Source organism: Carcharhinus amblyrhynchos, chromosome 9 (genome assembly GCF_965287045.1).
Source record: "Carcharhinus amblyrhynchos chromosome 9, sCarAmb.v2.hapA, whole genome shotgun sequence".
NCBI classification, from domain to species: domain Eukaryota; kingdom Metazoa; phylum Chordata; class Chondrichthyes; order Carcharhiniformes; family Carcharhinidae; genus Carcharhinus; species Carcharhinus amblyrhynchos.
This window is the reverse complement of record NC_137332.1, coordinates 1,301,933-1,324,119: the sequence shown is the minus strand read 5'-3', so window position 1 is coordinate 1,324,119 and position 22,187 is coordinate 1,301,933. Positions and strand designations below refer to the sequence as shown.

Below are 22,187 nucleotides of genomic sequence, written 5' to 3'. Positions count from 1 at the left end.
CCGGTGTTTAGAAGGCAGGCAGGTGAAGGAACAGACAGCAATGGTGGAATGATTAGAATCGGGGTATTGGGGGGGGGGCCAGGATTAGAGAGATGTTGAGATTACAGAGGGTTCAGGAAAGCTGAGGGGTAAGAGTTGAAGATTACGGAGATAGTGAAGGCTGTGGTCGTAGACAGGAGTAACATGAACACAGCATTGACTGAGGGACAGGAAACAGTGATGGTGAATGGGCTGGAGGAAGGTTTAAAGATGGGAGGGGGTGGGGAGCGGGGATTCTCCAGTAGTTGGGAAAGGATCCCTGATTTTCCCGCTCTCTGTTAATGACCCAGATTTGGGTTTGTACGGCACAGTTTCAGCTGGAGACACAGCGATACTGTTACTTCAGCAGGATATAAACAGACGGTAGAATGAGCACAGAGGAGGCAGATTCAATTTGGAGAAAATTATAACATTTATATATTTTGTCACGTGGCAGTACAGAGTTTGAAAATTAATGAAACAAACACATGCTGTCAAAACTTTGCATCTTGCACTCATCAGGCAAGCTTGTCAAAAACTGGGAAGGAAGGTTTGTGGTGGGGATCTTACAGGTGCCTGGACTGCTTCAACTTTCATCAGATCTTCATACACATCTCCACCATCATCCTCACCATAGACACAGTCATAGAGATCCTCATCTTCCTCAACACTGGCCTCACTGCAGAAACACACCAAACAAATCAGAGAAATCACAGACTGTGGGACGAAAATGAAGAATCACAGTATTGATATCAACACCGCCACTGACAGTGCGGCACTCCCTCAGCACTGACCCTCTGACAGTGCAGCACTCCCTCAGTACTGACCCTCTGACAGTGCGGCACTCCCTCAGTACTGACCCTCTGACAGTGCGACACTCCCTCAGCACTGACCCTCTGACAGTGCGGCGCTCCCTCAGCACTGACCCTCTGACAGTGCGGCGCTCCCTCAGCACTGACCCTCTGACAGTGCGGCACTCCCTCAGCACTGACCCTCTGACAGTGCGGCACTCCCTCAGCACTGACCCTCTGACAGTGCGGCACTCCCTCAGCACTGACCCTCTGACAGTGTGGCACTCCCTCAGCACTGACCCTCTGACAGTGCGGCACTCCCTCAGCACTGACCCTCTGACAGTGCGGCACTCCCTCAGCACTGACCCTCTGACAGCGCGGCACTCCCTCAGCACTGACCCTCTGACAGTGCGGCACTCCCTCAGCACTGACCCTATGACAGTGCGGCACTCCCTCAGCACTGACCCTCTGGCAGTGCGGCACTCCCTCAGCACTGACCCTCTGACAGTGTGGCACTCCCTCAGCACTGACCCTCTGACAGTGCGGCACTCCCTCAGCACTGACCCTCTGACAGTGCGGCACTCCCTCAGCACTGACCCTCTGACAGTGTGGCACTCCCTCAGCACTGACCCTCTGACAGTGCGGCACTCCCTCAGTACTGACCCTCTGACAGTACAACACCCGACAATGCAACATCTGATGTAGCGATAGTGATGAGAGATTTACATACTCGATCAGGTCAGCGAGGCTCTTGTAAATGTCCTCATCATCGACAGATTGCTCTGTGGGAAATGGCCTGAAACAGAATCAAATCAAATCAAATCAAAGGGATGGAACGATTGAGAGGCAACTTAATAGAGGTTTATAAGATGATGAGAGGGATAGAATGAGTGGACGTTCAGAGACTATTTCCTCGGGTGGATGTAGCTGTTACTCGGAGGCATAACTATAAGGTTGATGGTGGGAGATATAGGAGGGATGTCCGAGGTAGATTCTTTACCCAGAGAGTGGTTGGGGTGTGGAATGCACTGCCTGCTGTGATAGTGGAGTCGGACACTTTAGGAACTTTCAAGCGGTTACTGGATAGGCACATGGAGCACTCCAGAATGATAGGGAGTGGGATAGCTTGATCTTGGATTGGACATAGCTCAGCATAACATCGAGGGCCAAAGGGCCTGTACTGTGTTGTAATGTTCTGTGTTCTATATTATAGAGGTCTATAAAATAATGAGGGTCATTGATAAGGTAGACCGCCGCACTGCCAGAGGCAGTAGTAGGGGCGGATACAATTTTATCTTTCAAAAAGTGTTTAGACAGTTACATGGGTACGATGGGTATAGAGGGATATGGGCCAAATGCGGGCAATAGGGATTAGCTTAGGAATTTAAAAAACAAAAAGGGCAGCATGGACAAGTTGGGCCGAAGGGCCTGTTTCCATGCTGTAAACCTCTATGACTCTACAAGGTACCATTGAGGCCACGTTGCGAATACTGTGTACAGTTTTGGGCCCTTATTTATGGAAATATATATAAATGATTTAGAGGAAAACATAACTGGATTGATTAGTAAGTTTGCGGATGACACAAAGGTTGGTGGATTTGTGGATAGCGATGAGGACCATCGGAGGATACAGCAGGATATAGATCAGTTGGACACTTGGGCAGAGAGATGGCAGATGGAGTTTAATCCAGACACATGTGAGGTAACACATTTTGAAGGTTTAATACAGATAGGAAATATATAGTGAATGGCAGAACCCTTCAGAGTATTTTTAGAGAAAGGAATCTGAGTGTCCAGGTATACAGGTCACTCAAAGTGGCAATGCAGCACCTTGAAGGGCTGAATGGCCTGTTCCTGCTCTTAATCCCTGTCTTATAGATCCCAACCCTCTGACCTGTTCTGGAAGCTACATTTATACAGCTAATTCAGTTCAGTTTGTGGTTAATGGTAACCCCAAGGATGTTGACAGTGGGGGATTCAGTGATGGTTACACCATTGAATGTTAAGGGGTGATGGTTGGAGTGTCTCTTATTGGTGATGGTCATTGCCTGGCATTTGTGTGGCGTGAATGTTGTTTGCCACTTGTCAGCCCAAACCTGGATATTGTCCAGGTCTTGCATTTGAACATGGACTGCTTCAGTATCTGAGGAGTTGCCAATGGTTCTGAACATTGTGCAATCATCGGCGAACATCCCCACTCTGACCTTATGATAGAACATAGAACATTCCAGCGCAGTACAGGCCCTTCGGCCCTCAATGTTGCGCCGACCAGTGGAACCAATCTAATGACCCTCTAACCTAAACTATTCCAATGTTATCCATATGCCTATCCACTGACCATTTGAACGCCCTTAAAGTTGGCGAGTCCACAACTGCTGCAGGCAGGGCATTCCACGCCCTTACTACCCTCTGAGTAAAGAATGATGGAGGGAAGGTCATTGATGAAGCAGCTGAAGATTGTTGGGTCTACACTGAGGAAATCCTGCAGAGATGTCCTGGAGCTGGGATGACTGACCCTCCACAACCATCTTCCTATGTACTAGGTATGAAGTTTTTCTGAAGTTTTATTTAAAGGTAGGCTTAAATTCACACCGCAATGAAGTTACTGTGAAAATCCCCAACTCGCCACACTCCGGCGCCTGTTCGGGTACACTGAGGGAGAATTTAGCACGGCCAATGCACCCTAACCAGCACGTCTTTCAGCCTGTGGGAGAAAATCAGAGCTCCCGGAGGGAACCCATGCAGACACGGGGAGAACATGCAAATTCCGCACAGCCAGTGACCCAAACCGGGAATTGAACCCGGGTCCCTGGCGCTGTGACTCCGACCAGCGGAGAGTTTGGGTGGCACAGGAGCACAGTGGTTAGCACTGCTGCTTCACAGCTCCAGGGACCTGGGTTCGATTCCTGGCTCGGGTCAGTGTCTGTGTGAGTTTGCACATTCTCCTCGTGTCTGCGTGGGTTTCCTCCGGGTGCTCCGGTTTCCTCCACAGTCCAAAGATGTGTGGGTTAGGTTGATTGGCCATGCTAAGAAATTGATGTCCAGGGATGTGTAGGTTAGAGGGATTAGTGGGTATAATATGTAGGGGGTCAGGCCTGGGTGGGATTGTGTTCGGTGCAGGCTCAATGGGCTGAAGGGCCTCTTTCTGCACTGTAGAGTTCTATGAGTTCACCCCTGATACCCATTCATTCCAGTTTCTGGGGCTTCTTGATGCCCGTCGAATGCAGCCTTGATGTCGAGGGCTGATGCCACCCTCTGGAATTCAGCTCTTTTGTCCGTGTTTGAACCAAGACTGTAATGAGGTCAGGAGCTGAGTGACCCCCTGGAGAAACCCAAACTGGGCGTCACTGAGCAGGTTATTGCTGAGCAGGTGCTGCTGGATCTCACTGTCGATGACCCCTTCCATCACTTTACTGATGATCGAGAGTAGACTGATTGGGCAGTAATTGGCCGGGTTGGATTTGTCCTGCTTTTTGTGTACAGGACAGACCTGGGCAATCTCCCACATTGTTGGGTAGATGCCAGTGTTGTAACTGTACTGGGAGAGCTTGGCTAGGGGAGCGGCAAATTCTGGAACACAAATCTTCAGTATTATTGCTGGAATGTTGTCAGGGACCCATTGACTTTGCAGAATCCGATTGGCCTACTCCTGTCCCACATTCCTGTGTTCAGGTCTCACTCAGTCTTGAATATGTTCATTGCTCTAGCCTCCACTGCTGCCAATCCTGCCCCTCCCTCTGTGATATAAATAATATGAAACACCCAGTGTGTCAGTGCAGTCTGTAAACTCTGTGAACCCCTCAGTTTATTTGAATCAATTTAATTCCTTTTGCACAAAACATGGAGTGTCTGTGAAGATCCAGCAGGGGGCAGTGCTGGCATTGTATTGGGGCTGGAAACAGAAAAATCCCCACAGTGCAGAGCGAGGCCATTCGGCCCATCGAGACCGTACCTACTCGCCGACAGAGAACCTGACTCAGGCCCTCTTCCCCACCCCCATCCCTATAAACCCCGTGCATTTACCATGGCCAATCCCCCTAACCCCACACACATTTGGACTGTGGGAGGAAACCCACACAGACACGGGGAAAATGTGCAAAGTCCACACAGACAGTGACCGGAGGCTAGAATTGAACCCGGGTCCCTGGCGCTGAGAGGCAGCAGTGCTAACCACTGCACCACCTGCTAAATTTAACTTTTATCACCTGCCCTGGTGGGATTTGAATCCATGTCACCAGAGAATTTCTGGATTATTAGTTGAGTTGATGTGTGAGGGATGTAAGGATCCAGCAGTGGGCAGGATTGAGCTCAGTGTAAGAACACGGGGTGTGGGTGTTGCTCCAGAGACTGGAAGTTATTGCCCATTGAGAAGGTGCTAGTGAGGTTCCTCCTTCAACTGCTGCAGTCTCTGTTTAGCCACTCATCATCCTGACTTGGAAATATATCGGCCGTTCCTTCACTGTCGCTGGGTCAAAATCCTGGAATTTCCTCCCTAATGGCATTGTGGGTCAACCCACAGCACACGGACTGCAGCAATTCAAGAAGGCAGCTCACCCCCACCTTCTTGAAGGTCTTATGAGGAAAGGCTGAAGGACTTGAGGTTATTTTCATTGGAGAGAAGAAGGTTATGAGGTGACCTGATTGAGGCATACAGGATGATCAAAGGATTGGATAGGGTGGACATTGAGAGCCTTTTTCCTCGGATGGTGATGGCTAACACGAGGGGACATAGCTTTAAATTAAGGGGTGGTAATTATAGGACGGATGTCAGAGGTAGGTTCTTTACTCAGAGGGTAGTAAGGGCGTGGAATGCCCTGCCTGCAGCAGTTGTGGACTTGCCAACTTTAAGGGCATTCAAATGGTCAGTGGATAGGCATATGGATAACATTGGAATAGTTTAGGTTAGAGGGTCATTAGATTAGTTCCACTGGTCGGTGCAACATCGAGGGCCGAAGGGCCTATACTGCGCTGTAATGTTCTATGTTCTCAAGGGGCAACTAGGGATGGGCAATAAATGCTGGCCCAGCCAGTGACACCCACGTCCCACAGATAAATAAGGGAAGGTACACCCACAGTACTGTTAGGGAGGGAGCTGGAGCAAGATTCTCATTTTGCTTTAGTAGGACGGCGCTTGCACCATCCAACCTGTAGAAGCTCACCGCAGTAAGGCCCATCCAATCCCTGAAACCTCTCACATCGATCAAGGAGAATCCACCTAATCCGCACACCCTTAGACTGTGGGAAGAAACCCACGCAGACACGGGGGGAACATGCAGGTTCCACACAGACAGTGACCCACGGTCAGAATTGACTCTGGGTCCCTGACGCTATGAGGCAGCAGTGCTAATCACCGTGCTGCCCTGGTACTCCTTCTTCAGAAACATGCTAAGGGGGAATGTTTCGATGGAACAACAAGTGGAGCAGAGAGAGAGGGAGAGAGTTGGAGAGGTTTGTGGAGGGAATTCCAGAGTTCGGAGCTCAGGCTGCTGAAGGCAGTGGTGGAGAGTTCAAACCAGGGATGTTCTGGAGGCCAGAATGTGAGGACCACAGAGATCTCAGAGGGTTGCAGAACCGGAGGAGGTGACAGAGATAGGGAGGGACCAGGACAAGGAGGGAGCACGGAGGGTGAGGGGGCAGCAGGGGGGGCAGTGTGGGTCAGTGAGCACAGGGGGTGGGGGGAATGGGGGGCAGTGTGGGTCAGTGAGCACAGGGGGTGGGGGGAATGGGGGGCAGTGTGGGTCAGTGAGCACAGGGGGTGGGGGGCAGTGTGGGTCAGTGAGCACAGGGGGTGGGGGGCAGTGTGGGTCAGTGAGCACAGGGGGTGGGGGGCAGTGTGGGTCAGTGAGCACAGGGGGTGGGGGGACAGTGTGGGTCAGTGAGCACAGGGGTGGGGGAATGGGGGGCAGTGTGGGTCAGTGAGCACAGGGGGTGGGGGGACAGTGTGGGTCAGTGAGCACAGGGGGTGGAGGAATGGGGGGGGCAGTGTAGGTCAGTGAGCACAGGGGGTGGTGGGGAACGGGGGTCAGTGAGCACAGGGGGTGGGGGGCAGTGTGGGTCAGTGAGCACAGGGGGTGGGGGGGCAGTGTGGGTCAGTGAGCACAGGGGGTGGGGGGGAACGGGGGTCAGTGAGTACAGTGGGTGGTGGGCAGTGTGGGTCAGTGAGCGAGGGGATGTGGGGGGGATGTGGGTGCCAGTTTTGGGTGTACTTTTATCACACATACATGTGAACAGCCGATGTCCCAAACTCTGAACTGAGTAACAGTTGAAGTGAAGTTTGTGAGTTGTAACCCACATCACAAGGTGCTTACCTCACCCCAGCGCTCTGAGCAGCGGCTGTGTGCGAAAGTCTAGACAGCGTCTCGATCACCTGGAACAGTAAATATCTCTATCAGTGAGGCTGCACGTATCTCAGACGGGGGGGGGGGGGGGGGGAGAGTGTCAGATACCTCCTGTGTCCCAGCACGTTCACATTCCTGTCCCCTTCCCTCCTTTCACAATCTCTGTCTCCTCTCCCCTCACCAAAAACTTCCCAGCTCCAACCTCACTTTCCTCTGCAATTCCCTGAAGCTCTTGCTCCAAAAATCACACTTATTCCCATTGTTCCTGATGCCCTCTCCCACTGGGAACCTCCCCTCTCCCGCTGGGAACCAACCCTCTCCCGCTGGGATACAACCCTCTCCCGCTGGGAACCAACCCTCTCCCGCTGGGAATACCTCTCACCCTCACTGGGAACCTCCCCTCTCCCGCTGGGAGCACCCCCTGTCCCCCTGGGAACGCCCCCTCTCCCCCCCGGGATGAGTTTCTGACCTGATATTTAAGCTCTCGTTGTTACCGTCCACTTCCAGCTGTATCATTTCCCAACTGAAGCAAGAGTTGATTTTAAAAGTTTCATCCTTGTCTTTGGATGATTCCATGTGTTCACCTCCACCCAACTCTATAATCCCCCTCAGCTCCTACTCCCCTCGGGATGTCTGCGTTCCCAAAAAGAAGCTTCTTGGATATCCCCGATTTTCATCCATCCACCAGAGTGGAGCCGTCAGCTCCCTGAGCCTCAATCTCCGGAATTCCCTCCCTAAACCTCTCTGCCACCCTCAGCTGCTTCAAAACATACCGAGCACAAAGGGATATCGCTGGGTCACCCCGGGACATCTCTGCAGGAGCCCCTCAGGGTGAGTGTCTGAGGCCCAACAATCTTCAGCTGCTTCATCAATGACCTTCCCGGTGGTGAATCTCTGGAATTCTCTGCCCGTTGAAGTGGTGGAGGCTGCCTCGCTAAATATTTTCAAGAAGCGGGTTGATGGGTTCTTGATAAGAGAGGAGATTAAGGGTTATGGGGAGAGGGGGAGAGGGCCGGAAAGTGGAACTGAGCAGCGACAGATCAGCCATGATCTTATTGAATGGCGGGGCAGGCTCGAAGGGCCAGATGGTCTACTCCTGCTCCTATTTCTTATGTTCTTATAAGAACAGGATTGGGGATGTTCACCGATGATTGCACAATGTTCAGCACCATTGGCGATTCCTCAGATACTGAAGCAGCCCATGTTCAAATGCAGCAAGATCTGGACAATATCCAGGTTTGGGCTGACAAGTGGCAGTAACATTCGCCCCACAGAAATGCCAGGCAATGACCATCACCAATAAGAGAGAATTTAACCATCGCCCCTTGACATTCAATGGCATTACTTTCACTGGGTTACCATTGACCAGAAACTCAACTGGACTCACCACTAAACACAGTGGCTCCCAGAGCAGGTCAGAGGCTGGGAATACTGCGGAGAGTAACTCACCTCCTGACTTCCCAAAGCCTGCCCATCATCTACAAGGCGCAAGTCAGGATTGTGATGGAATACTCCCCTCTTGCCTGGATGGGAGCGGCTCCAACAACACTCAACACCATCCAGGACAAAGCAGTCGCTTGACTGGCATTGTAGACCAAGTGGTCATGTGACAATATGATGCAGCAGGAGTGTGGGCTGGGTATAAGCATGAAATAACTGCTCAGCTAGTGAATGAAAGTCCTTGTTGTTCCCCTATTAATAAGCCCAGAATACTATATGCTTTATTCACTCCTCTCTCCTCCTGTCCTGCCACCTTCAATGATCTCTGCACAGATACACCCAGATTCCTCTGCTCCTGCCCTCTCTAAGAATTTTACCTGTTTTTATATCGTCTCTCCATTTCTTCCCATCAAAATGTATCACCTCACCCCATATCGAACTTTATCTGCCACCTATCTGCTCACTCCACTGACTTATCAATGTTCACCATTTACAATACTTCCAAGTTTTGTGTCCTTCACAGATTTTGAAATTGTCCCTCACACACCAAGATCTCAATCATTAATATACATCAGGAAAAGTCAGGCTCCTAATACTGACCCCTGGGGAACAGTGTCACAAACCTCCCCCAGCCTGGAAATATCCACTGGTGTTACACTCTGCTTCCTGTCACTGAGTCAACTTCAATCCTGATGATATTTTGCTGGGTTGTATCAAACATTCCGACATTTCTCTCGATTATATCTGGGAATTATTTATCTTTGTACCAATCACAGTGAAAACTGATTCAGGTCTTGTTGTAATAACGAGGCCCAGGATTGGCCAACTACACAGCTCACAAGCAGATTACAGTTAATTGGTCTAATTATCAGTTTAAGATAAGTAACATTCTCACGGAAATGGGCAGGAGTTAGTCTCAACAACGCCATAAAGTAAAAAGATCCAAAAATACAACATCTTCAGCACAAAAATAGGCCACTTGTCCCTAACAGCACTGTGGGTGTACCTACACCACATGGACTGCAGCGGTTCAAGAAGCCAGCTCACTCTCACCTTCTCCAGGAGAATTACGGATGGACAACAAACGCTGACCACCCAGAAACGCCCACATCCTGTGAAGGAATGTTTAAAGAACTGGTCTACGCCAGTGTATCTGTCCCACAAACACCATCCTCGTCCTCTGAATCACAGTCCGTTATTTCCAAAGGGCATTTGATAAGGAGCCACGTCAAAGGTTACCACTTAATATAAGAGTTCATGGTGTAGAGGGTAATGTACTGGCATGGATAAAGGATTGGTTAGCTTACTGGAAGCAGAGAGCAGGGATATATGGACCATTTACTGGTTGGCAGAATGTAATGAGTGGAGTGTGAAAGGGATCACTGGTGGACCTGTAACTCTTTACAATTTATATCAATAACTTGGATGAAGGGTCTGAAAGTATCGTTGCTAAATTTCCTGATGACACAAATATTGGTTGGTAAGTAAATGGTGAAGAGGATTTCAGGACTTCGCAAAGGGATATTGACAGGTTCTGAGTGATCAAATTAATGGCAGATGGAGGATAATGCAGGAAAAAGTGAATTTGTCCATTTTGGCAGGAAGAATAAACAAAAAGCAAATTATTTAAATGAAAAGAGATTACAGAACTCTGAGGTACAGAGGGATCTGGGTGTCCTGGTATATCAATCAGGAAAAGTTAGGAACCAAAAGGGAAAATGCTGGAAAATCTCAGGAGGTCTGGCAGTGTTTGAAAGGCGAGAATTTTCTCTTTTGTATTTTCTCTTTTGGGTTCAGATTCCAGCATGCGCAGTAATTTGCTTTCATCTTAGGAAAAGTTAGTACGCAGGTACAGCAGTACGAGGAAGGCAAATGGAATGTTGGTGTTCATTGAAGGAGGAATGGAATATAAAAGTTGGGGGGTGTTAGTTTATTTATTAGTGTCACATGTCAGCTTACAATAACACTGCAATGAAGTTCCTGTGGCAAGACAGGTGCAGAGAGCACCTTAATAGAGAATATAGTATTTTGGGTTTTATTGATAGTGAGGAGGGTAGAGTTAGCACAATCAACACACAAGTGTCCAACATCAGGCGTGATTCCGTGATTGGATAATCCTCAATGTGCTGATAACCAGTTTAAGGTTGGACTTGCAGTGTGACATTTGTATATATATTGTGCCATTGTTTCAGCTAAACAAAAGCCAATCATAATGCCTTGGCCAATCTGGGTCAAGCTGCCTAGTTTGAATAACAATACTTAGCAGTTATCTGTCAACTGGTGCCCTCTCCGTGGCAACATCTCCACCAATCAGAGTCCAGTTGACACCAATCATCACTCACCGCTCATTCTCTCCTGGCATTGGTATTTCTGCAAAGTGTCCTGATGAGTGCATGGTGAAAAACTTTGACAGGTCCCTTTTTTCAGTAATGCTCAAGTTCTGTTTTATTTGAAATCAGGAGGCCAGAATCAGGGGAATGCAGAGATTTCTGAGGTTAATGAAGCAGGTTACAGGGATAGGAAGGGGAGGAGGGAACCATGGAGATATGTTAAAACAAGGATGAGAATTTCTAAGTTAACTGAAGTCAGCGAGAGCAGGGTTGTGGGGAAATGGGACTTGGTGTGAGTGAGGACATTCAGAGCAGAGTTTTCAATGGGCTGGGGCTCACAATGGAGCGAGAGACAGGGATGAGATCTTTGAAATGTATTTGTTCAGGGGTGTGGGTGTCACAGGCTGGGCCAGCGTTCATTACCCATCCCTAATCGCCTCTGAACTGAATGTCTCACTCAGTCATTTCAGAGTCAATCACATTGCTGTGGTTCTGGAGTCACATGGAGGCCAAACCAGGTAAGGACAGCAGATTTCCTTCCCTAAAAGACATTAGCGACCAGGCGAGTATTTTTCCGACAATCGACAATGGTTTCATGGTCAGCGTTACTGAAACGAGTTTAATATTCCAGATTTTATTGATTGAGTTTAAATTCCACCAGCTGCCGTGGTGGGGTTTGAGCCCGTGTTCTGGGTCTCGGGGTTAGGGCAGCACGGTAGCACAGTGGGTTAGCACTGCTGCATCAGAGCTCCAGGGACCTGGGTTCGATTCCCAGCTCAGGTCACTGTCTGTGTGGAGCTTGCACGTTCTCCTCGTGTCTGCATGGGTTTCCTCCAGGTGCTCCAGTTTCCTCCCACTGTCTAAAGATGTATGGGTTAGGTTGATTGGCCATGCTAAAATTGCCCCTCAGTGTCCTGGGATGCGTAGGTTAGAGGGATTAGTGGGTATAATATGTTGGGATATGGGGGTAGGGTCTGGGTGGGATTGTGGTCAGTGCAGACTCGATGGGCCGAAAGGCCTTTTTCTGCACTGTAGGGTTCTATGATCTATTACTCGGACAGCAGGACAGTATCTCCCCTAACGAGTCCAGTCTGGAGGTGACATTGGTGAAGGTTCCAGAAAAATTTCGCATTGCACGAGTCTGGATAAACAATAGATCAGAGAGGATACAGACTGAATTACAGGAAATCCTGTGAGGAATTCTGCGTACTTCCTCCCCTCACTTCCACCAGTTGCTTTACGGAATGTTCCCAAAATGGAACAGAAAAAAATATTGAACACGATACAGAGGCTGGGGAAATGTCAGCAGTCGGTGAACGAACTGAACGCCTACAAACAGCCAGGCTAACGCTGCTATCTCCACTTTGTCCACAATCAAATCACCTATTTCTTTATTCAAAGATTAATATTACACAGAATTACCAACACTGCAACAGGCCATTTGGCCCTTCAGCCACATAAGAACATAAGAACATAAGAAATAGGAGCAGGAGTAGGCCATCCAGCCCTTCGAGCCTGCCCCGCCATTCAATAAGATCATGGCTGATCTGTCATGTCTCAGTTCCACTTTCCCGCTTTCTCCCCATAACCCTTAATCCCCTCTCCTATCAAAAACCCATCAACCCGCGTCTTAAAAATATTTAGCGAGGCAGCCTCCACCACTTCAACGGGCAGAGAATTCCAGAGATTCACCACCCTTTGAGTGAAGAAGTTCCTCCTCAACTCCGTTCTAAACCGCCCCCCCTTTATCTTGAGGCTGTGCCCCCTAGTCCTACTGTCTTTTTTGAGCGGGAAGAGTCTCTCCACCTCTATCCTATCCATCCCATTCATCATCTTATACGTCTCAATGAGATCTCCCCTCATTCTTCTAAACTCTAACGAGTACAAGCCTAGTTTATTCAGCCTCTCCTCATAGATACATACACTCTCTCCCCTTCTCCCCCTATCAGCATCTCATTCTATTCCTCTCTCCCTCGCATTTTTATCCAGCTTCCCCCTTATATCCATCAAAACCATTCACCTCAACCCTCCCCGTGGGAGCGAGTCCCACATTCTCCCCCACTCCCCGTGGGAGCGAGTCCCACATTCTCCCCACTCCCCGTGGGAGTGAGTCCCACATTCTCCCCACTCCCTGTGGGAGCGAGTCCCACATTCTCCCCACTCCCCGTGGGAGTGAGTCCCACATTCTCCCGACTCCCCGCGGGAGCGAGTCCCACATTCTCCCCCACTCCCCGTGGGAGTGAGTCCCACATTCTCCCCATTGGAGCAAGTCCCGCACTCTCCGTGAGTCCCACATTCTCCCCACTCCCCGTGAGAATGAGTGGGTGGGGCAGCCCCGAATCCATCTCCTTGCTTGTCCATAACCAAATTCAAATTCAATCCATTTCATGGCTGCACAGACAGACAGACTGGATCCAAGCTGATGATGACGTGTACTGGGCCTGATCTCACGCTGCACCTTAGACACAAGGCTGCAAAGTGAGAATTGAGTCTGCTCAATATTCTCTCCAAGCAGGTGTCCATTTGGTGCTAACTTCCCCCAGATACTCATTCCACCCACTCCAGAAGAATGAAAGGGGCAATGGGGACATTCACAGTGAGATAGAGAGAGAGAGAGAGAGAGAGAGAGAGTGGTGGAATAGAGACATTCAAAGTGAGACAGGAGTGATGGGGCCAGTAAGAGTGAGTGTCCAGTGCCACTCTCATGAGGGCCTGAAGCCTGCGTTGCTCTGAATCCCAGGATGAGTGGGCCTGGGGAATGGAGGAAGCAGGACAGCAGGTTGATGTGTGCTGGTCATGTCGAGGCCCATATAGCAGAACCTGCTCTCCTGTTGACCTGCACCCTTTTGCCATTGGACAAAGATCTTTCTTCATCAAAGCTGTGTGGCAGCCATTGTGCAATGGCCCATCCACAGTGAAGGCTCTCGTACACAAGTACCTCCCACTCTCAATAAACTTTGGGAGCTGGAGTGTCACTGCCCTCATGGACAACGTGGCACTGCCATTGATGCCCAGCAAGCTGGGTGCATTGACATTGGCATCATCATCCTGAGCGAGAGTTGGTAGGTAGGGGAGGATCATTCAAGAACGAGGAAGATTGCTGCCTCCACCTGGTACTGCGTACTGTCTCAGAGACTTCCCTCGGGGGGTAACTGAGTGCTTCAGGACCCTTCAGCTTACCCCAGCCCATCACCAGTGTGTTACAGCCCTGAGCGTTCCCACCCCCACACTGGAAGCTGCGGGCAGGGCCACAGGGCCCGACCTGCCCTCCAGCTCTCAAAAATTCTATCCACAAAGACCAGCTTGGTCTCTCGGCCAGGAAACACCAAGACTGGGTTGGTAAACAGCACCGGGAGATGCTGAGAGAGGCTTTTCTGTAACTGAAACTTCTGTAACTTCAGAGCAACTCGATAGACAGCTGAGCCCCTGCCAAAAATCCATTGCCCAATGTGTTGTCGTCCATTTTGGCAGAACCAACGGGATGAACGAGTACACTATTAAGGGCAGAAGTCTGAGTAGTGTTGAGGAGCAGAAGGATCTTGGGGTCCGGGTCCACAGGACTCTTAAATCGGCCTCGCAGGTGGAGGAGGTGGTCAAGAAGGCGTATGGTGTACTGGCCTTCGTTAATCGAGGGATTGAGTTTAGGAGTCGGGAGGTAATGCTGGAACTTTATAAGACCCTTGTCAGGCCTCATTTGGAGTATTGTGCGCAGTTCTGGTCGCCTCACTATAGGAAAGATGTAGAAGCTATTGAAAGGGTACAGAGGAGATTTACAAGGATGTTGCCTGGACTGGGAGGCATGCCTTATGAAGTTAGGTTGAGGGAGCTGGGACTCTTTTCCCTGGAGAGACGAAGGTTGAGAGGCGACCTGATAGAAGTTTACAAAATGTTGAGAGGAATAGATAGGGTGGACTCTCAGAGGCTATTTCCCCGGTTTGAAATGGTCGCTACGAGAGGACACAGATTTAAGGTGCGGGGAGGGAGGTTCAGAAGTGATGTTAGGGGTAAGTTTTTCACTCAGAGGGTGGTGAGTGAATGGAATCGGCTGCCGTCAGTGGTGGTGGAGGCGAACTCGCTGGGGTCTTTTAAAAGACTTCTGGATGAGTATATGGGGTTTAATGAGATTGAGGGTTATAGATAGGTCTGTAGGTTGGTAGGTGATGTGGTCGGCGCAACTTGTGGGCCGAAGGGCCTGTTTGTGCTGTAGTGTTCTATGTTCTATGTTCTAATAAACAGATGGTGAAGGTTAAAGCACAGGAAGTCCAGCAGTCAGAACGTAAGAGAGTCCTTCAGCACGGTCTAAACCAGTCAAGAACACCGATGGCCCAAGCACCCAAGGTCCCAACCCTCTGCTAGAATCATGTAATGCAGAACGAGGCCATTCAGCCCATCGAGTATGCACTGACCATAATCCCACTCAAGCCCTATCCCATAACCCCATGCTTTTACCCTAGTTAATCCTCCTATCACTAATGGGTAATTTAGCATGGCCAATCCACCTAACCTGCAAATCTTTCAGACTGTGGGAGGAAAGCGGAGCACCCACAGGAAACCCACGCAGATACGGGAAGAATGTGCAGGCTCCACACAGGCAGTGACCCGAGCCGGGAATCGAACCCGGCTCCCTGCTGCTGTGAGGCAGCAGTGTTAACCCACTGTGCCACACAGAGAAGTGCCTGAAGGAGCACTTTGCAGCCTCTTTAACAGAGACTCTGTCTATAGGGTGAGTGCCCTTGATGCCATCCTGCAGCCTGCCACCCACCACCATCTCCCAGCCCCTGCACAGCCTGGGGTGGAAAACAGTGAACCCAACAACAAAGGCATCACAAGCAGATGGAATTCGAAAACCTCACGGAGAAGCACATCCCTTATCTGGAAGGAGGGGAACATGCCAGGAGATCTCCGAGAATTCATAATCGTGACCAGAAAGGTGACAATTCCGATTGCAGGAACTACAGGGAATTTCCCTGCTGTCAGCCAAAGGGAAGAGTGCTCCTCAATCACCATCTCCCTGTGGCTGAAAAGCTCTTCCCAAAGTCGCAGTGTGATCCCAGTCAGTGAGGGCACAACATCTAAATCCAGGAGGCCATTTGTACCGTCAACAATCCCACCCAGGCCCTATCCCAGTAACCCCACACATGTAGCCTGCTAGCCCCCTGACACTAAGGGGCAATTTCACATGACCAATCAACTGGACCCACACATCTTTGGATTGTGGGAGGAAACCGGAGCACCCGGAGGAGAACCTCGGGGAGAACACGCAAACTCCACACAGCCAGGACTCGAACCGGAGTCAGTGGCACTGCGAGGCAGCAGTGTGAGCCACTGTGCTGCCCCAAATCCTTTCAAAGTTTCAAAGGATTCTGTTGATGTCCTTTAAACAGACACCAACATCTGTCCATCTAAACATTTCTGATCATTCCAACTACATAATTGAGGAATTATTGGCCAGCCAGTCACACTGCAGACAATGTGAGATCAATGCAGAGAGAAGCTTGGAGCCAATGTATTGTGTTTGATCCCTGCAGACTGGGACTTCAAAGCTTCCCATCAAAGTCAATCTGTTTCTATTTGAGTCTGTGCTGATGGGAAGAGATTAATGTGACAGGGACGGTTTTACAGAGTGTCAGTATCCTTCCAGAGAATGGTTGGGGTGTGGAATGCACTGCCTGCTGTGATAGTGGAGTCGGACACTTTAGGAACTTTCAAGCGGTTATTGGATAGGCACACGGAGCACACCGGAATGATAGGGAGTGGGATAGACTGATCTTGGGTTTGGACATAGTTGGGCACAACATCGAGGGCCAAAAGCCAGTGGCTTTTGCTACCAAATAAACCTGTTGGACTTTAACCTGGTGTTGTGAGACTTCTTATTGTGTTTACTCCAGTCCAGTGCCAGCGTCTCCATATCATGACTCCCCTGTAGCCAGTGAGGATACAAAGATTTCTCGCAAGACCCGAGCAATTTCCTCCCTTGTCTCTCTCAGTATTCTGGGGTATATCCCATCAGGCCCTGGGGACTTGTCTATCTTAATGTTTTTCAAGAACCCCAATACCTCCACCTTTACATAGAACATAGAACAGTACAGCACAGTACAGGCCCTTCAGCCCTCAATGTTGTGCCGAGCTATGTCCGAAACCAAGATCAGTCTATCCCACTCCCTATCATTCTGGTGTGCTCCATGTGCCTATCCAATAACCGCTTGAAAGTTCCTAAAGTGTCCGACTCCACTGTCACAGCAGGCAGTGCATTCCACACCCCAACCACTCTCAGTGAAGAATCGACCTCGGACATCCCTCCTATATCTCCCACCATCAACCTTATAGTTATGCTCCCTGGTAACAGCTACATCCACCCAAGGAAACAGTCTCTGAACGTCCTCTCTATCGATCCCCCTCATCATCTTATAAACCTCTATTAAGTTGCCTCTCATCCTCCTCCGCTCTAAAGAGAAAAGCCCCAGCTCCCTCAACCTTTCCTCATAAGACCTACCCTCCAAACCAGGCAGCATCCTGGTAAATCTCCTCTGCACTCTCTCCAATGCTTCCACATCCTTCTTATAGTGAGGTGACCAGAACTGAACACAATATTCCAAATGTGGTCTCACCAAGGTCCTGTACAGTTGCAGCATAACCCCACGGCTCTTAAACTCAAATCCCCTGTTAATAAACGCTAACACACTATAAGCCTTCTTCACGGCTCTATCCACTGGAGTGGCAACCTTCAGAGATCTGTGGATATGAACCCCAAGATCTCTCTGTTCCTCCACATTCCTCAGAATCCTGCTGTTAACCCTGTAATCCACATTCAAGTTTGTCCGACCAAAATGAATCACCTCGCACTTATCAGGGTTAAACTCCATCTGCCACTTTTCTGCCCAGCTCTGCATCCTATCAATGTCTCTTTGCAGCCTGCAAGAGCCCTCCACCTCATCCACTACTCCACCAATCTTGGTGTCATCAGCAAATTCACTAACCCACCCTTCAGCCCTCTCTTCCAAGTCATTGATAAAAATCACAAATAGCAGAGGACCCAGCACTGATCCCTGTGGTACACCGCTGGGAACTGGCCTCCAGTCTGAAAATTTTCCCTCCACCACCACCCTCTGTCTTCTATGAGACAGTAAGAAGTCTGACAACACCAGGTTAAAGTCCAACAGGTTTATTTGGTAGTAAACACCACTAGCTTTCAGGGCTCTGTTCCTTCATCAGGTGAGTGGGGAGTTCTGATCACAAAAGGGGCAATATAAAGGCACACACAGTTTACAGAATACTGATTAGAATGTGAGTCTTTACAGCTAATCAATTCTTAAAGGTGCAGACAATGTGAGTGGAGATTGCATTAAGCACAGATTAAAGAGATGTGTATTGTCTCCAGACAGGACAGTAAGTGAGATGTTGCAAGCCCAGGCAAATCATGGGCGTTACAGATAGTGCGACATGAACCCAAGATCCCGGTTGAGGCCGTCCTCATGTGTGCGGAACTTGGCTATCAGTCTCTGCTCAGCAACTCTGCGCTGTCGTGTGTCGTGAAGGCCGCCTTGGAGAACACTTACCCGAAGATTAGAGGGCGAATGCCCGTGACCACTGAAGTGTTCCCCAACAGATCCATGCTGACTATCCCGGATTAAGCTGCATTTTTTAAATGGTCATAAATCCTACCCCTCAGGACCTTTTCCATTAATTTACCAACCACTGAAGTAAGACTAACTGGCCTATAATTACCAGGGTCATTCCTATTTCCTTTCTTGAAGAGACAAACAACATTTGCTACTCTCCAGTCCTCTGGTACAGTCCCTGTGGACAGTGAGGACCCAAAGATCAAAGCTAAAGGCTCCGCAATCTCATCCCTTGCTTCCCAAAGTATCCTAGGATGTATCCCATCTGGCCCAGGGGACTTATCAACCCTCAGGTTTTTCAAAATTGCTAATACATCTTCCCTCAGAACATCTACCTCCTCCATCCTATCAGCCTGTATCACACTCTCATCATCAAAAACATGGCCCCTCTCCTTAGTGAACACTGAAGAAAAGTATTCATTCATCACCTCTCCTATCTCTTTTGACTCCACGCACAAGTTCCCACTACTATTCTCGACTGACCCGAACCTCACCCTTGTCATTTGATTTCAACGTGACTCAAACTATCTACACGTCCTTCCCCAGACTCATCATTCACCCAGTCCTTCTCTTTGGTGAGTAGAACATAGAAAAACTACAGCACAAACAGGCCCTTCGGCCCACAAGTTGTGGCAATCATATCCCTACCTACTAGGCTAACTATAACCCTCAATCCTATTAAGTCCCATGTACTCATCCAGAAGTCTTTTAAAAGACCCCAGCGAGTTCACCTCTACCACCACCGACGGCAGCCGATTCCACTCACTCACCACCCTCTGAGTGAAAAACTTACCCCTAACATCTCCTCTGTACCTGCTCCCCAGCACCTTAAACCTGTGTCCTCTCGTAGCGACCATTTCAGCCCTGGGAAATAGCCTCCGAGAATCCACCCAATCAATACCTCAGAATACTGACACAAAGTACTCATTTAATACCTCTGGCTTCGTCCATAGATTCCCTCTCTTGTCCTTGAGTGGGCCAACAGTCTCCCTGACTACTCTCTTGTTCTTTACGTATGTGTAAAAAGCCACAGGATTTTCCTTAATCCTGCTGGACAATGGTTTTACGTGACCCCTTTTAGCCCTCCCTTACTCTTTGCTTAAATTCCTTTCTGATTTCCTTGTACTCCACACTTGCTTCGTGTGTTCCCAGCCCGCCAACCTTGACAAATGCTTCCTTTTCTCTTTGACTAGGCTCACAATATCTCTCGCTATTCAAGGTTCCCAAAACTTGCCACATTTATCCTTCATCCTTACAGGAATGTGCCAGTCCTGAATCCCTATCAACTTACACTTGAAAGCCTCCCACATGCCAGATGTTGATTTGTCCTCAAACATCTGTCCCCAATCTCCATTCTTCAGTTCCTGTCTAATATTGTTATAATTAACCTTCCCCCAATTTAACACCTTAACTTGAGGACTACACTTATCTTTATCCATCAGTACCTTAAAGCTTACTGAATTGTGGTCACTGTTCCCGAATTGCTCCCCTCCTGAAACATCGACCACCTGGCCAGGCTCATTCCCCAATACCAGGTCCAGTATGGCCCTTCCCTAGTTGGACTATCTACGTACTGTTTCAGGAAGCCCTCCTGGATGCTCCTTACAAACTCTGCCCCATCCACACCCCGAGCACTGAGTGAGTCCCAGTCAATATCGGGAAAATTAAAATCTCCCATCATAACAACCCTGTTATTTTTACACCTTGCTAAAATCTGCCTACATATCTGTTCCTCTATCTCTCACTGGCAGTTGGGTGGCCTTTAGTAAACCCCCAACATTGTGACTACACCCTTCCTATTCCTGAGCTCTATCCATGTTGCCTCACTGTGTGAACCCTCCGAGGTGTCCTCCCGCAGTACAGCTGTGATATTCTCCTTAACCAGTAGTGTAACTCCCCCACCCCTTTTACATCCCCCTCTATCTCACCTGAAACATCTGTATCCTGGAATGTTAAGCTGCCAATCCTGTCCTTCCCTTAACCAAGTCTCTGTAATATACATAGAACATAGAACATAGAACATTACAGCGCAGAACAGGCCCTTCGGCCCACGATGTTGCGCCGACCAGTTACAAAAACTATGACCCACTAGCCTATACCAATCCCTTTTCGTCCATAAACCTATCCAGAGATCTCTTAAACGCCCCCAAACTAGACGCATTTACAACTGCAGCAGGCAGGGCATTCCAATCCCTCACCACCCGCTGGGTAAAGAACCTACCCCTGACATCCGTCCTGTAGCTACCCCCCCTTAATTTAAAGCCATGCCCCCTCGTGCTAGCTTTCTCCATCCGAGGAAAAAGGCTATCACTATCCACCCTATCTAAACCTCTAATCATCTTATATGTTTCAATAAGATCCCCTCTTAGCCGCCTTCTTTCCAACGAAAACAACCCTAAATCCCTCAGTCTCTCCTCATAGGACCTCCCCACCATACCAGGCAACATCCTAGTAAACCTCCTCTGCACCCTCTCCAACGCCTCCACATCCTTCTTGTAATGCGGGGACCAGAACTGCACACAGTACTCCAAGTGCGGCCGCACTAGAGTAGTGTACAGTTGCAACATTACACTGCGACTCCTAAATTCAATCCCCCTACCAATAAACGCCAAGACACCGTACGCCTTCTTAACAACCTTATCTACTTGATTCCCAACTTTCAGGGATCTATGTACACACACACCTAGATCCCTCTGTTCATCCACACTATTCAAAGTCCTCCCGTTAGCCCTATACTCGACACATCTGTTGCTCCTACCAAAGTGAATTACCTCACACTTCTCCGCATTAAATTCCATCCGCCACCTCTCGGCCCAGCTCTGCAACCTATCTAAGTCTCCCTGCAGACTATGACACCCTTCCTCACAATCTACCACACCTCCAACTTTGGTGTCATCAGCAAATTTACTAATCCACCCAACTATACCCTCATCCAGATCATTAATAAAAATTACAAACAACAGTGGCCCCAAAACAGATCCCTGAGGCACACCACTCGTAACTGTACTCCATGATGAATATTTACCATCCACCACCACCCTCTGTCTCCTATCTGATAGCCAATTCCTGATCCAACTTCCTAGATTACCCACAATCCCATACATCTGCATTTTCTGCAGAAGCCTACCATGGTGAACCTTATCGAACGCCTTACTAAAATCCATGTATACCACGTCAACTGCCTTGCCCCCATCCACCTCTTTGGTCACCTTCTCAAAAAACTCAATAAGGTTAGTAAGGCACGACCTACCCGCTACAAAACCATGCTGACTATTTCTAATCAATTCATTACACTCCAAATAACTATAAATCCTATCCCTAATAATTTTTTCTAAAACCTTGCCCACAACAGAAGTAAGACTCACCGGTCTATAATTCCCGGCAAAGTCTCTGTTCCCCTTCTTAAACAATGGGACAACATTCGCTATCCTCCAATCCTCCGGGACTACACCAGAGACCAATGACGACCTGAAGATCTGAGCCAGAGGCTCTGCAATCACCTCTCTAGCCTCCCAGAGAATCCTAGGGTAGATCCCATCCGGACCAGGGGACTTATCTATTTTCAGCCCCTCAAGAATTTCCAGCACATCCTCTTTATCAACCGTAATACTGTCTATTTTACACCCCTGCAACCCAATGTCCTCCTCAGCT

The 22,187-nt window shown here is 49.1% G+C and overlaps 1 protein-coding gene across 1 annotated transcript in view; it reads right to left on the bottom strand.

The window, feature by feature from the left end:
• Positions 1-22,187, bottom strand: part of vav3a (vav 3 guanine nucleotide exchange factor a) — a 119,990-nt gene that overhangs the window by 54,658 nt on the left and 43,145 nt on the right. Inside the window, 3 exon segments of the mRNA XM_080196443.1 lie at positions 589-697; positions 1,540-1,605; positions 7,118-7,176. Coding sequence (XP_080052569.1) covers positions 589-697; positions 1,540-1,605; positions 7,118-7,176 — 234 coding nt within the window.